The sequence below is a fragment of the Mus caroli genome, chromosome 17 (genome assembly GCF_900094665.2).
Source record: "Mus caroli chromosome 17, CAROLI_EIJ_v1.1, whole genome shotgun sequence".
In the NCBI taxonomy this organism is placed as follows: domain Eukaryota; kingdom Metazoa; phylum Chordata; class Mammalia; order Rodentia; family Muridae; genus Mus; species Mus caroli.
The window spans coordinates 52,675,348-52,690,285 of NC_034586.1; the positions used below are offsets into that span (position 1 = coordinate 52,675,348).

The window sequence follows — 14,938 nt, forward strand, 5'->3', positions numbered from 1 at the left end:
TGTGTAGCCTTGGCTGTCCTGGAACTCACTCTGTAGGCCAGGCTGGCCTCGAACTCAGAAATCTGCCTGCCTCTGCCTCCCAAGTGCTGGGATTAAAGGCATGTGCCACCATGCCCAGCTCTGTCTAGAGCTCTCAAGCTAGTTAGCAACACAAGGAGCTGGGTGCAGAAGGCAGACTTAGGCTGGGCATTCTTCCCTTCTGACTAGCACCTAAGCCCACAGGCTGCTGGAAAAGAGAAGCCTGATGTAGAGGCACCACCACTGATGGGGAGTACCATCAAGCCCTGGGTCTCTACCACACCTACATGCTGCTTGCCTCCATGTCCTGCCAGACCCCCAGGGTTAGGGGCAGTGTGTAGTCAGTACTCAGTTATGAGACACCATAACCAAAAGCAACTTGGAGAGGAAAGGTTTTATTCAGCTTACACTTCTGCATCACTGTTTATCATGGAAGGAAGTTGTGTCAGGAACTTAAAACAGGCCAGGATCCTGGAGGCAGAAGCTGATGCAGAGGCTGTGTAGTGTGCTGCTTACTGGCTTGCTCAGCCTGCTTTCTTACAGAACCCAGCTACCAGCCCAGGGATGACACCACCCACAGTGGGCTGGGCCCTCCCACATCAATCACTAACTAAGAAAATACCCTACAGTTAGATCTTAAGGAGGCATTTTCTCATTTGAGGCTCACAAAAACAAAAAACTAGCTATCATACTACCCTCCAGGATACACAGCTGAGCTGGACTGTGCAGCTGTGGTCCCTTGGCCAGACTGACACTGAATCTTCAGTTTTGAGTTTTTGAAACAAGATCTCATTACCTAGCCCAGGCTGGCCTGAAACTCTCAATTCTGCCCCAGCCTCCTTTGAACTAAGATGACAGTTACATGCCATGATGCTCAGCTTTGAGGAACAATGCTGTTTGGTGTCCAGTTGTATTGGAGACCGGGTCTTGTGGCACATGCATACTATTGTGCAAGTGTAGATGTGAGAGGACAGCCCCTGTGTCAGTCCTCTCCTTCTACCTTACTTGAGGCGTGGTCTCTTGTTCTGTATGGCCAAGCTGTCTGCCAGCTCTCAGAGAGATTCTCCTGTCTCAGGAGGCATGCTTTGATTACAGCTGCTCACAATATGTTTTGCTTTCATGTGGGTTCTGAGGGTTTGAACTCCAGTCCTCATACTTGCACAGCAAACGCTTCTGTCCAACCTCCAACTTAAAGGCCACAGTGGGCCTGTGCCTACGCTGAAGGTCTCTTGCTGACCTACTGAGTTATATAGCTGATGTAAAACCTCTCTGACTGTGTCCAGATGCCATACACTGTGTCATCCATGAACAACAGTGGTTCTCCATGGTGTGATGTTGCCCTGTTCTTCCATGAAAGCCACTTGGCATTGTCTTCTTGGAAAACAAGAACCATGCTGTCATTTTGGGGGGATGAGAGAAAGGGAGAAAGAACAGAGTCACAGTCCCCACACAGGCCATCACTTTTCCCTTTTAGTATGTTTGGTTTAGGGTTCACCCTACATAAGTATCACACAGTTCAAAATGGTTCAGGCAGGACTGTGTCACAGCTCTTTGGCCACACCAGCACTGTGAAGACAAATGTTCTCTGATTTTCATTTGGTGGGGTCATTAGCCTGGGCTAGGGTCTGTGCTGAGGACTCAGCCTCTGCTGTCAGTTGGGAAAGATACTGGACTTTATGAAGGAGGTTGTAGAGCCCCTGCCAGCCCTGCTGCCTCCCCTCTTTGCCTCCCTCCTTTCTTTTCCTTCCATTACTTTTGAGACAGGATGTCACATATCCCAAGCTAGCCTCAAATTCCCTGTGTAGCTGAAGGTGACTTCAGACTGTTGAGATCCTACTGTCTCTGCCTCCCACATGCTAGGTAACGAATAGGTCTGGCCTGTGTTTCCATGCTTCTGTGTGAGTTTATGTGCCTGGGCTCAGGCATAAGCACCTGGGAGACCTGGACTTCTTATCTCTCTGTTCTGGTCTCCTGATTCCAGCTGCAGCTCATTTCTGTTCTCATCCATGCTCTAGTGATCTGCTCCATAGCTTTTTTTTTTTTTCTCAGCCTCTGCAAGCCCCCATCCCCTGTCCTTCACCAGGTTCTTAAGATTTACATGTATATCTATGTGCTGTCTGGTTTTATGTCAGCTTGACACAGTAGAGTCATTTGGGAAGAGCCTCACATGAAAAGATGTTCCCAACAGATTGGCTTGTGGTCATTCTCTTGATTGATGGTATGGGAAGGCCCAGCTCACTGTGGGTGATGTCACCCTTTGGCTGGTGGTACTGGGTGCAATAAGAAAGCAAGCTGAGCAAGCCAATAAACAGCACCCTTCCATCACCCCTGCATCAGCTCCTGCCTTAAATTCCTGTCCTGATTTCCTAGATGATGAGCTGTTAGCTGAAATAAACCCTTTCCTCTCCAAGTTCATGGTTTTGGTTATGGTTTTTTAACCATAGCAATAGAAGTACTAAGTAAGACACATTGGTATCAGGAGTGAGGTATTGATGACATTCATGACCATATGTTTTAGGGAGGATTGTGATATCATTTGAACTTTGGGCTAAGAAATCCATTGAGTATGCAGAGCTCAATTGGCTGTTCTGTGGGTGTCTAGAAGATAAAAATATTGAAAGCAATGCAGATGATGGAGGCTTGCCTTCTGAAGGTTCAGAGTATATTAAGAATTCTTCTATTGGGCTGTTCACTGAAGTGAAACCTTTGCTTTGTGAGAATAATCAATGTTGGGCCTGAAGAATCAAGTGACAGAGACCAGCAAGGCTGAAGCAAAATCTGAGAAGAGATTCTTCAGGGTTAGCACACAGAGGCTGTAGTTCAAAGTATCAGCATCGAACTTGCAACTCATGCTGGCAGCCAAACTTAGTTATATGTAAGTCACTGAGGTGGTGCTGGTTTGAAGGCTGAAGAAGTCTTGAAGAGCAGCTGAGGCTTGGCACCAGGAAAGGCCAATGGTGAATGTGCGGCCTTAGTTGTAGTAGAAGCCCCAAGATTGAAGCCTTAGTACCATGTAGCAGGGTGAAAGTCCCTGAAAAGAACCTACAAAAGGCCACTGGTGAAGATGCAGCCCAGTTGCAGAGACCCCAGTATTTTGGAGATGTCAGTGGCATAGGGTGACCAAGAACAATAGCAAGTGTGGTGGAGTGGGTCTGAGACGACTAGAAGACAAGCTGTGTGTGCTTCAGATGACACAGCTACAGATGCTACTGCCAAGACCTTTGGAGACCAGAGCTTGAAGTCTCTTAGTCTTCCCTGAGCTGTGCATGGCTGGCTGGACTTAGATTTTGCTTTGACCTGACTAACTGCCCTGCTCCCTTCCTCCTAGAGTAAGAAAGAATGTAACTTTTATTTTATTTTAATTTATTTAACCCCACATTTGAGAGACTTTGGATATTTAGAGAAACTTTGAACTTAGAGATTGAACTTTTTTGTTTGTTTGTTTTTTTTGAGACAGGGTTTCTCTGTATAGCTCTGGCTGTCCAGGAAATCACTTTGTAGACCAGGCTGGCCTTGAACTCAGAAATCCGCCTGCCTCTGCCTCCCAAGTGCTGGGATTAAAGATGTGCACCACCACTCCTGGCTTGAGATTGAACATTTTTGTTATTCGTTTTTGTTGTTGGATTTGTTTTGTTTGGGGGGGGTTGGTGGGGTTTGTTGGTTTTTTGGGAGGTTTTGGGGGGTTTTGGTTGGTTGGTTTTTTTGTGGGGAGGATGTTTCGAGACAGGATATCTCTGTATAGCACTGGCTGTCCTGGAGATATTTTAGTTTTTTGTTTTAGTTGGTTGGTTTTGGGTTTGGTTTCTTTCTTTTTTTCTTTTTGTCTGTTTTTTGAAAGTGGAATCTGGCCATCCCAGCCTTTTCCTTTTGCCGAGAGAACCCTCATTCCCTTGTAACACTTGTAAGCTGCATCTTGCCTACCCTGCTCTTCCTCTGACCTGCCTTTCTGAGGTCCCAGTACAAATCCTTCACTTCACAGGTCTCACAGCAGCTCCTCATTTCTCAGTCCTCACTTTCTGCTTCCTGTGTTTAGGAGCCTTGTGTGATCCTCTTGTTTCTAGGTTGTCAGCTCCTGGATTGGACAGGAGACCAAGTTGTGGTCAATTCATACATAGCTTGTGATGTGGCTGGACTGTGGCTGCTGCCTGAGCAGGCATTGTGAGAGTGGCAAGTTCAGCAGTGCCCCTGGGGCTGGCTTCTTCTCACAATTGTAGAACAGCTTGAAATAGAGCCAAGCCAGACCTGTTCAGGCAGGCCTGTCTTCCCAGCACAACTTCAAGGCCAGCACAGGCTGTACAGAGTGAATCCCAGGCCAGTCAGGCTTCTTAGTACCCTTTGTAATATAGAAAGTAAAGAGGGCTCCAGGGTTGTAGCTCAGTGGGAGAGTGCTTGCCCAGTATGTCTGAAACCCTGTATTCAGTTCCCAGTAGCACACACACAAAGCAAAGAAACAAAACCCACAGTTCTTACTACCACTTGTTCACATGACAGCTTTGCCTACCTGCAGCATCCTCATGAGGCTAAAAGCTGTGACCTCCCCCTGGCACAGATGGAAACTGAGGCACAGAGCCAAAGCATTTGCCCCTACATCTTCCTACCTACATCATCCTACTGTCTCAGCTTCCCAACTCAAGAGTGAGGTAGCCAGACCCTGAGCCAGGATTCCAAGCATTACTGTCTGCTTTGTTAACTTGGGGCTAGGAAGTCTATCCTGGCCCCTTGGTGACACATCTGTCACCCCAACCCCAGCCGGTGAGCTCCTCTGACAGTGAGGCCCCTGAAGCCGACCTGGGTTGTGGCAGCGACGTGGACAAGGACAAAGAATCCCGGAGGGTCATGACTGTGACAGCTGTGACCACCACAGCCACCAGTGACAGGATGGAGAGCGATTCTGACTCTGACAAGAGCAGTGATCACAGTGGCCTGAAGCGGAAGACACCAGTCTTGAAGGTAGTGTGAAGAGGGTAGCTACTCCAGGCCTGTCCCTTTGGTGGCCCCTTGCCATTTCCAGCCCCTTTCCATAGGAGTTGTTTTTGTTGTTTGTTTTGAGACAGGGCTTCACTGTGTAATAGCCCAGTCAGGCCTAAAACTTGTAATCTTTCTGCCTTGGCCTCTGGGAGTGCTGAGGTCATGAGTATGCACCACCGTGCCTGCCTCAGTACTCATTTTTAATGAGATTTGAGGGGCTGGTGAGATGGCTCAGCAGTTAAGAGCACTGACTCTCTTCTGAAGGTCCTGAGTTCAAATCCCAGNAACCACATGGTGGCTCACAACCATCCGTAATGAGATCTGATGCCTTCTTCTGGAGTGTCTGAAGACAGCTACAGTGTACTTATATATAATAAATAAATAAATAAATAAATCTTTTTAAAAAAAAAGAATTGAGGTAAAATTCAGATACTTTGAGGTTGATTTCTTCAGGGGGTATGACTCTCAGTGACATTTTTAATCTTTATGTGAGTATGAGATTATGTCCACATGTTTGTGTCTATGTGTAAAGAGGCCAGAGGTTGACATCAGGCATCTTCCTCAATTGCTTTACATCTTGTATTTTGAGACAAGAGTCTCTAACTGCCTGCATTTGAGAGCTTACCAGTTTTACTAAGCAGCCAACAAGCCTGGGGACCCTTTGTCTCTGCTTCCCTGGCTCTGATTACAGATGTAGGTTTGCTTTTTTGTTTGTTTGGTTTTAGTTTTTTGGGTGGCAGTTCTTATTTTCTACATCTGTGTGTTTTACCTGCACACCAGTTATGTCTGCACACCACATTTATTTCATGTCTGATACCCAAAGCCAGAGATGGTATCTGGTCTCCTGGGACAGAGTTGGTGTTTGTTTTGTTTGTTTGAGACAGGCCTCACTGTGTAGCCCTGGTTATCCTGGAACTCACCATGTAGATCAGGCTGGCCTCAAACTTTTACCCCAGCCTCCTCTTCCTCCTTAGTGCTGTGGTTAAAGGTGTGTGTAACCACTCCTGGCTTTGCAGTTACTGATGGTTGTGAGCAGCCTTGTGCTAGCTGGGAACCAAGCCTGGATCCTCTTGACAGGAGCCAGTGATCTTAAGTGCTGAGTAGTTGCTCAAGCCCCAGCCCCTTTTTAAAATATGTTTTTCATCATGTATATATATTTGTGACTTGGAGGGTGCACATGAGTGCAGGTGCCTGTCAAAACAAGAGGCATCAAGTTCTGTAGAGCTGAAGTTACAAACAGCTGTGAGCTACCTGTGGGAGCCTGTGTAAGCAACCAGCGCTCTACCATGGAGCTGCTGCTTTCACCCTGATGTACGTTTCCATAAGGGTCCTGATGATGGGATACGGGTCCTCGGGCTTGCATGGTCGATGCTTTTGCTGCCGACCCCTTACAGACTGTTTGACCATGTCAGTGTGTACTTTTCAACCATAGTAAGCTGCACTGCCTCTTCCATAGTTCCTTCTGTGAGCCTGTCAGTCCTACTGGAGTCTGCTCTCTCTGTGCCAGTCCTGCTGGCGTCTTCTGTCTGTCTGTCTGCTATCTATATCTCTGATTTCTTTTTGATATAAAGCATGTGACATAAAATGGAGCATTCTGAGGTATGGTCCTCACAGTAAAAGTTCCAGCCCCATCAAACACTGTCCTCCCCAACTTCCCTTCTCTAGTTCTGATCACTCAAAGAATAGGGAGCTCCTCGGAGTGGGACCTACAGCTGTGTGTGCCTTTGTGTATGGCTCACATCGTGACCCCAGAGTTAAGTAGCATCAAGGCTACACAGGACGGTCCCATCTGGAGTGGGGGTTTGTTTAGCTGCTGACCCAGCCTGACCATGACTTCCAGGTGTCAGTCTCTAAACGAGCTAGAAGAGCTTCCAGTGACCTGGATCAGGCCAGTGTGTCCCCATCAGAAGAGGATTCTGAGAGCCCATCTGAGTCGGAGAAGACCAGTGACCAGGTGAGCAAACACCAGCCCCCAGGACAGCCTGGCATGGCAGCCAGCACCCCTGACACTCCTGTCTCTCCACCCAGGATTTTACCCCAGAGAAGAAGACAGCGGCCCGGCCGCCACGGCGAGGTCCTCTGGGAGGACGCAAGAAGAAGGTAAGGGTTCTGTGCCCCAGGTCCTAAGCAGCATGAGGGGCCTTTTATGGCAGTGATGCCTGGGTACCCAGGTATGTGGTGATGCCCCTGTGGCCTGTGGGTCACTGCTGCTCCTACCCCACTACCACAATTGGAAAATCAGGTCCTATCTGCTGAAATGTTGTAGATCGTGTGTACTGTGTGTACACGTTGGGAGTGTGAGGACTTGTGTTTTCAAGGCTGCGTGTGCAGGTGCAGGTGATTTTGTGCATCTGTGGCCATGTGTGTGATATGGACTGTGAGTGTTGTACTGTGGCTTGTTGTGGGAGAACTGGACATATGAAGAAGAAAGCAGGCCAGGCCTTCTGTGCAGATTTTCAGTGCATGCCTACCGTGGAAAGCCCCTGGTGGGCTTGGCCCTGCCCCTGTCACCAGGAACTACCAGGTGCCCAAGACCCATGTCTCTGCTGTGGATGAGGAGCAGAACTGTATCTCTTGGGGACTGCAGCCACCTCTGCCATCACCCTACCACCCTGTGTGGCTCCTCTTCCATTTTGGGCTCTAGCTCCCCACTGGCTATGCCTGTCCCCAGAAGGTGCCATCAGCCTCAGATTCAGACTCCAAAGTTGACTCAGATGGGGCCAAGGAGGAGCCTGTGGTTGCAGCACAGCCGTCTCCATCCTCCTCGTCCTCCTCCTCATCATCATCATCCTCAGACTCAGATGTGTCTGTCAAGAAACCCCCTCGAGGTAGAAAGCCAGGTAAGACCTGAGCCAACTTTCATATACCCCTGGGAGGCCATGAAGAGAAGGTCACCACTCCTTTTCCACAGCTGAGAAGCCACCCCCAAAACCCCGAGGGCGGAGACCAAAGCCAGAGCGACCACCTTCCACCTCCAGCAGTGACAGGTGGGTGTCACCCAGTGATATGGGGGCCGCAGAGTGTGCTGGGATCCCCACTGATAGACTCTCCATCCCAGTGACAGTGACAGTGGTGAAGTGGACCGCATCAGTGAATGGAAGAGACGTGATGAAGAGAGAAGGCGTGAGCTGGAGGCTCGGAGGCGGCGGGAGCAGGAGGAAGAGCTCCGGAGACTTCGAGAACAGGAGAGGGAGGAGAAGGAGCGGCGCAAGGAGCGGGCAGAGCGTGGGGGCAGCAGTGGGGAGGAGCTGGAGGACGAGGAGCCTGTGAAGAAGCGTAGCCGAAAGGCTCGAGGCCGAGGCACACCATCCTCCTCTGACTCAGAACCTGAGGGGGAGCTTGGGAAAGAGGTGTGTGGTGCCCCCTCTTCACCTGAGTCACAAGACACTGACCCTGGGCCCCACTCTTTTGAGCACCTACTGGGTACTGGGCCTCATCCTGGGTGTTGGTGATACAATGGAAACACAGCCTAGGACCCCAGGCCTAGAAAATAGGGATAGCTAGTCAGTCAAGGGTCCTTCCAGCATATATATGGCTTGTCTCTCACATGGAGATCTGGACTTCACAGTTCCTCCTAAAGGCCAGGGAAGCCATTGCCCAGATATGCTGGGTGGGGGGCGGGGGCAGAGCCCACAGCTCTGTAGACTAAATGAGGGGAATAGGGAACAAACTTTATCTGAGGCAGCAACCTGTCCTTTGGCTGCTCCCTGTAGGGGAAGAAGTTGGCCAAGAAGTCCCAACTGCCAGGCTCAGAGTCTGCAAGGAAACCTGGGCAGAAGGAGAAGAGAGGGCGGCCAGATGAGAAGCCACGAGCCAGGTCAGCATCTGTCCTGAGCCTTGGATCTATGAGTTTAGCCTCAGAGCTACACCCATCCAAGGGTTCCTCCGACCCTTGAGCCTGCAGCCGCAGGACTTGCCCTGCCCCTACCTTACTATGGGAGTCCCTCCTGGGCCACATGTGGCTGTCAGACTAGGAGCTGCTGGCTTATAGTGGGTGGAGACCAACAGCAATGTCCAGAACCCCAAAAAACCATCCAGCCGGTGTCCACAGCATCCAGAAGCTTTAACTCAGCTGCAGGTGGTGCAGTGCAGCTCCTGTTTGTTCCCTAAGTATATTCCCAGCTAGTGCTAATTAGAGCTGCCCATGGGTGTCAGCAGTGTGTCGTGGTCGCCACACATCAGGGGATGTGATAGGTCAACCATGTGATCCTCATCTGCACAAAAGCAGAGAGGGCCCCAGGCCCCTGGCCTGACTGTCCTCACCTTGGGCCTCCCAAGATAGCCTGTCTGATGGGAGCCTCTCCATAGGCCTGTGAAGGTGGAGCGGACACGGAAGCGGTCAGAGGGTCTCTCACTGGAAAGGAAGGGGGAGAAGAAGAAAGGTGAGCACTAGCAGTGGTGTTGGGTTGCACGGCTCCAGTGTGGACCTGTGATGGTAAGAGGGGCTGGGCCACCTTGTACCTGGGGCCAGAGCCACCCTGCTCAAGCCAGTATCTCTCCTGCCCAGAACCCTCCGTAGAGGAGAGACTGCAAAAGCTGCACAGCGAGATCAAATTTGCACTGAAGGTTGACAACCCAGTAAGACACCTGCTGCAACCCCACACTGTCCTGAAATGGGGCTTTCCTCAACCACCTCCTTACTGATTCCTTGGAAGTCTTGGGAAACAGAGGCAGGGTCCCCTGGGTGGAGGAGTGGGTTTCATAGTATTTCAGGGATTGCCTTGTAATCTCCCCTGGGAACAGCAGGCAACCTTCTAGGAGACAGCCAGGGCTGCCTCTCCACTCTTGCCTTGCAGGATGTGAGGAAGTGTCTGAGTGCACTGGAAGAACTGGGGACTCTGCAGGTAACCTCTCAGATTCTTCAGAAGAACACAGACGTGGTAGCAACGCTGAAGAAGGTATAGCATGGGTGAAGCATCTAGGAGATGGTGGTGCTATCTAAGGGGAGGTCTCAGGGGGCACAGCCATTTGCCCTTCTAAGCCTGGCCTCCTGGTGGCCAGATTCGCCGGTACAAGGCCAACAAGGATGTGATGGCGAAGGCAGCAGAGGTCTACACCCGGCTCAAGTCACGAGTCCTGGGGCCGAAAGTTGAGGCTCTCCAGAAGGTGAACAAGGCTGGAGCCGAGAAGGAACGGGCCGATAACGAGAAGCTAGAGGAGCAGCCGGGGGAGCAGGCTCCCAGAGAGCTGGCAGAGGATGAGCCCAGCACCGGTGAGGGCTGCCTGCACCAGGCCAGAGGGCAGGGGAACAGTGCCATGTTTGTCCCCAGCAAGCTTGCCAGACCCAACCTCCTTCTGGGGCAGCTGGCATAGTGTGTTCAAGCTCTACTAGGTGCTAGAAATGGGGTGCTGGAAGTGTTCTTTGGGCCATAGCACCTATATGCACTTAAACTGCTTGTAAGTTTGACCCCAGCTGAGTGAGGAGGGTTCTAATGAAAGGCAAGCTGTGTGTTCATAATGACCCTCTGTCTCCCTAGATCGGTCAGCACCTGTGAATGGTGAGGCCACATCCCAGAAGGGGGAGAACATGAAAGACAGAGCACAGGAAGACGGGCAGGACTCGGAGGATGGCCCCAGGGGTGGCTCCTCAGAAGAGCTGCATGAGTGAGTCCCTGGGACATCAGGTGCATTCCCTGCACAGTGGAGCCCTCACCCCGCCCCTACCACATGCTGGGGCCAGCCAACACTCTGATCTTGGCCCACATTAGGCCACCCCAGGCTTTCAGCTACTGGTACTCTGGGAAAGAACTTCCTGCTGACTGTCTAGGTCTAGCCCTCCGGTAACCACCATGAGCACTGGCCACCAGGCTGAGCTACAGTTGGACTGGGGAGGGTCAGGAAGGCCATACAAGGCACAGGTGCCTTTGACAGGAGTGTCACCCTTCCTTGGCTGCCCACCGACCCATTGGCTCCATTGAGACACCAGGCAACCGCATGCTTACAAACCTTCTTTATGCCCCCAGCAGCCCACGGGACAACTTGGACCCAGCCAGGCCTGGAAATGAGCGTCAGGACCATGAGAGGACGCGGCTGGCCTCTGAGTCTGCCAATGATGACAATGAGGACAGCTGAGCTCCAGCCACTGTGGCCATGGTGCCATGTCCGTCCCCAGCCTCCCAGGGAAGTGCTGCGCTGTTTGTATTTGTGGTCTGGGCTTTTCTGCCTAGTTCTGTGATTTCAATTGACATGAAATGGCTATAAAGAATTTTGTAATGAAAAAGAAACAGCTTTTATTGGCTTAGGTGCTGGCTACCATGAGCAGTATAGAGAGCCAGACCTGATTCAGGGCAGGTCTCATACCCATAGGCCGGCAGAACTCTTAGTGCAGCGAGTAGCCTGTTCTACCAGCTTGAGTGAAGCAGATACTAAAGACAGCCCAACAGAAATCCATCACCAGCTGTGCAGGGACCCCCAGGTGGGACCAGCAAAGTGCCTCTGGGGCAGCTCGGCCTCTAGGCTGGAGTGTTGCAGTCCACACCATCCCAGCCCCCTCTCACTGTAGCTTTGAGCAGGGGCTTCCCCACTCTTCTGTGTTCCCAGTGGGCTCACGAGTTGGGTACATGCCTCCTGGGTGTATCCACCTGCCTCAATAGCCACCAATAACTTGGCATGATGTAATGAGGCTCATGCCATCTGTTGGAAAGCTTAGCTGTAGGCTCTGAGCCCAGTGTTTGCCAGTGGCTGGGTCTAGTGTCACCCTGATGCTGACATGGCAGAAGGAATAGGAAAGGCTCCTTGGGGTCTCTATCATGGCATTCCTTGGCCACAGCTGGCCCAGCCCTAAAGCTTGTGGACATTGTTATTTTCCAAGAGTGCAGATAAAGGAGCTGGAAGATTGGGGTCACTAGTACTGCTGGGGTTCAGGAAGGGCTGGGCTATGGCCTTGGCCTGGCGGTGAGCCAGTGCCTTGTGCCCCAGCATCTTGTTTGCTTGTATCTTGGGTGCATGGGGCAAGGGAGATGAGCCATCACCTGCCCATATCCCCATTCAGTACAGTCTTCAACCCTAGGCTGCAGGCCATGTTCCTATACAGGCCGCAGCTACTCAGCAGTGCTGGGCCTGTAAGATCAACCCTGTCTCCATGCAGTGATATATATATGACTCTCGTTTTCTCAGCAGAGCAGGCCTGAGTCAGGCCCATAGCAGCCTGGAATGTAATTGTGTAGTTTTGTGCAGCATTTCTCCCTACTAAGTATCAGAAGCGGCTGTAGGAGCCTGCATCAGCATGGCTGTGCATTCTAGTCCCGGGGAACAAGGATATGAACTGTCTAGTCATTAGCTAAGATCTGTGGTTGTGCTGCCCAGAGTGGGGCCTGGGTTGGAGTGGCATCACTCATAGAGGAGAGCTATGGGCCCTGGAAAGACGGTCAGAGCCCCAAGGATAGAAAGCTGGCCAGTGGGGATGCGTGGTGCTTCTTTACTCTGTGTGGGGGTCTGTGTGGCCTGTATCTGAACAGACTTGGTGGCTAGTTTGGAGGGAAGGGATCATTGGTTCTTAGAAAAAGCAGGAGCTGTGGCTGGTTTCAAATTCACTTTCCGAGGATCTTCTGCTCCTGTTCAATCCAGAGCTTTGGGGAAGTACAGCCAGCTGTGGTCACAGCATGGTCCCTGGGCACCCCACCTGCCCAGCCCTCGGGTGCCTACAGCTGGCCACAAGGCATCGAGGTGAAGGGTCCAACCAGCCAGCTGAGTGGAGGGTTCTGCTGCAGCTTCTCGAGCAGCACCTCCAGGCCCTGCCAGGCCTCAACAACACCAGCACTGCTCTGGGCCAGCTGCTCTGTCTGCAGCTCACTACCTGTCTCCGAAGACACAAGGCCATACAGCTTGCAGAGGCTGTGTCGTGCCTGCCCTGCCTGCTGCTGCACCTCTGGCAGGCCCTGCAGGCTGGTTGCCAGGCTGCTGTAAGCTGCATGGAGCTGATGGGCAAGGGTGCACAGCCTGTCCTGAGCCACGGAAGCCCGCATCTGCAGAGGTGGAGAAAGGTAAGGAGGGACAGGGCTTTGACTAGGGGCAGTGGGAAGGAAGGCCCATGCCACACCCACCTCATGGCTACCAACAGCCTCCACCATGGTGCTCAAGCTCTGGTCACTGCACAGCTTCCCACATGCAGCCTCCATGGTCATGTCTGTCTGGAAAAAGAACCACAGGACAAGTAGTGGGCCCAGAAGGGGTGGGAACACTCAGTCCTGTACTTGGATCTTGAGTCCATATGTGCTGCAGCCCAAACACAAAGTCCCCATGAGGGCATCTGGAAGGCCAGGTGGTAGTTCCTCTGTCCACTCATCTCCCACCCTACTACTCTTCTCTGCATGTCCACACGGATTCCTTTCTGTCCCCTGACCACTCTTACCATGCTCTTTCCCCAGGAATCTCACCTTGCATCACACCATACCTCTGTCTTTTCCATAGTCCCTGGGTATCTGTTTAGGGGACAGGGGGGCTTTGTGGCCAGGGAGGAGGTGGACAGATGTCAGAGACCCAGAATATTAGGCTTCTGTGTCCATGATACCCAGCATAACTCGAGGTGGGTGGAATATTGGGGGAAAAAACCCTGCTAGAGCCCGGTCACCCACACTACCCTTTCCCTTAGGTTCACAGATTGCAGCCACACACTCAGCTCACTAGATGTCGCCGGTACACCCATGCATCAGCTCCCTCTGCGTGCAGGTCGCTTAGCCCACTGGGCACTTGGCTAGTGACCAGTTGGAGGTATCCAGAGTGGAGATGAGAGATGTTCTTACCATCTGGAAGGCCTCCTGGAGCTGGGCTAGTGCGGCCCTGGCTTGGAACTGGCTGTGCTGTATGTGGCTCAGGGCATGTTCAAAGGCCCGCTGGCGGAAGCTAGGGGCCAGGTCACCCAGACGGATGTAGTAGCTTCCCCGGTCAGCAGAGAGTACTCGGGGCCCTGACTCTGAGACCGCCAGCTGAGCTGGAGGAAGGCAATGAGATTCAGTCTGAAAGGTGCCTTGAGACACCCAAAATGGGTATAGGGTCTCACCAAAGCCCAGGCTCTAGGGACCCTTGATAGGGAAGGGCAGAGGCACTCACCTTGTTCCTCGGTTGTCATGGGCTGAAAGATATCACCCAGCCCTTTTAACTCATCACGAAGTGCAGCAAAGCCTGTGGCAGCCAGCTGACCACACTCCTCCACTGACCTGGTAGCTGCGCGGGCAGATGAAGCCATACCAGTCACAGGGGTTTTGGTGTCAGCTCTGGGCTCTGTGACATGCCCCAAGCCATATGTGTCTGAGAAGCTGCTTGTCTCACAGCACAGGGACTCTGTAGAAGTCAGGATGGCTTGTCCTACCCCATGGTTAGTGACACTGTAACTGCTAGGCTCATGACATATGATGGAATGAGAGCCAGAAAGTGAACTTGGAACTGTGTGAACACCTGTGTGGATGGCATTGGTGGCTACATTACCTGATTGAGCCAGCACAGAAGACTGGGTGTCTCTGGTGGTGTCTGTGTTCTTATGAATACCTTTAGCCATGTTCATGGCACTGGTAACCCCAGCACAGACAGTGTCCTTCATGCCTGTAAGCATATGCTTGCTGATGTCCAGGCTTGTTTGCACTGTTCCTCTGGCTGTGTCCATTGTGCCTATGAGTGCTGCATTCGAAGTATTCAGGCCTCCTTGAGCAGCCCCTTTGACTACATTAATGGCTCCTGTGGCCCCAGCACGTACAGAGTCCTTTGTGTCCATCAGCATGCTCTTGCTTGTATCCAGACCCATTTGCACTGTCCCTTTGGCCACATTTGCTGCCCCTGTGAGCCCCGTGGTCAAGGTGTCCTTGGTACTTAAGAGCACAGACTTGGTGGTATCCAGACCTCCTTGGGCAGCCCCTTTGGCAACATTAATGGCACCTGTGAGTCCTGTGGTCACCGTGTCCTTCGTGCCCATGACCACAGACTTGGTAGTGTCCAGGCCTCCTTGGGCAGCCCCTTTAGC

At 51.9% G+C, this 14,938-nt stretch overlaps 2 protein-coding genes across 5 annotated transcripts in view; one reads left to right on the forward strand and one right to left on the reverse strand.

The window, feature by feature from the left end:
- Nucleotides 1-11,210, forward strand: part of Hdgfl2 (HDGF like 2) — a 16,973-nt gene extending 5,763 nt beyond the window's left edge. The window contains exons 4-16 of one of the 4 annotated variants that reach the window (XM_021149332.2): nt 4,768-4,968; nt 6,827-6,940; nt 7,015-7,086; nt 7,631-7,826; nt 7,898-7,973; nt 8,045-8,336; nt 8,700-8,803; nt 9,295-9,368; nt 9,494-9,564; nt 9,783-9,884; nt 9,988-10,198; nt 10,464-10,590; nt 10,953-11,210. In XM_021149332.2, coding sequence (XP_021004991.1) covers nt 4,768-4,968; nt 6,827-6,940; nt 7,015-7,086; nt 7,631-7,826; nt 7,898-7,973; nt 8,045-8,336; nt 8,700-8,803; nt 9,295-9,368; nt 9,494-9,564; nt 9,783-9,884; nt 9,988-10,198; nt 10,464-10,590; nt 10,953-11,058 — 1,746 coding nt within the window. In that variant the 3' untranslated portion in view covers nt 11,059-11,210. Of the gene's footprint in view, nt 1-4,767; nt 4,969-6,826; nt 6,941-7,014; nt 7,087-7,630; nt 7,827-7,897; nt 7,974-8,044; nt 8,337-8,699; nt 8,804-9,294; nt 9,369-9,493; nt 9,565-9,782; nt 9,885-9,987; nt 10,199-10,463; nt 10,591-10,949 lie in introns of all 4 variants that reach the window. The other 3 variants (XM_021149333.2, XM_021149331.1, XM_021149335.2) reach the window with 3 other exon arrangements.
- Nucleotides 11,197-14,938, reverse strand: part of Plin4 (perilipin 4) — a 9,117-nt gene continuing 5,375 nt past the window's right edge. The window contains exons 6-9 of the mRNA XM_021185796.2: nt 14,035-14,931; nt 13,728-13,915; nt 13,029-13,115; nt 11,197-12,950 (exon numbers count right to left, since the gene is read on the reverse strand). Coding sequence (XP_021041455.2) covers nt 12,627-12,950; nt 13,029-13,115; nt 13,728-13,915; nt 14,035-14,931 — 1,496 coding nt within the window. The 3' untranslated portion in view covers nt 11,197-12,626. The remainder of the gene's footprint in view (nt 12,951-13,028; nt 13,116-13,727; nt 13,916-14,034; nt 14,932-14,938) is intronic.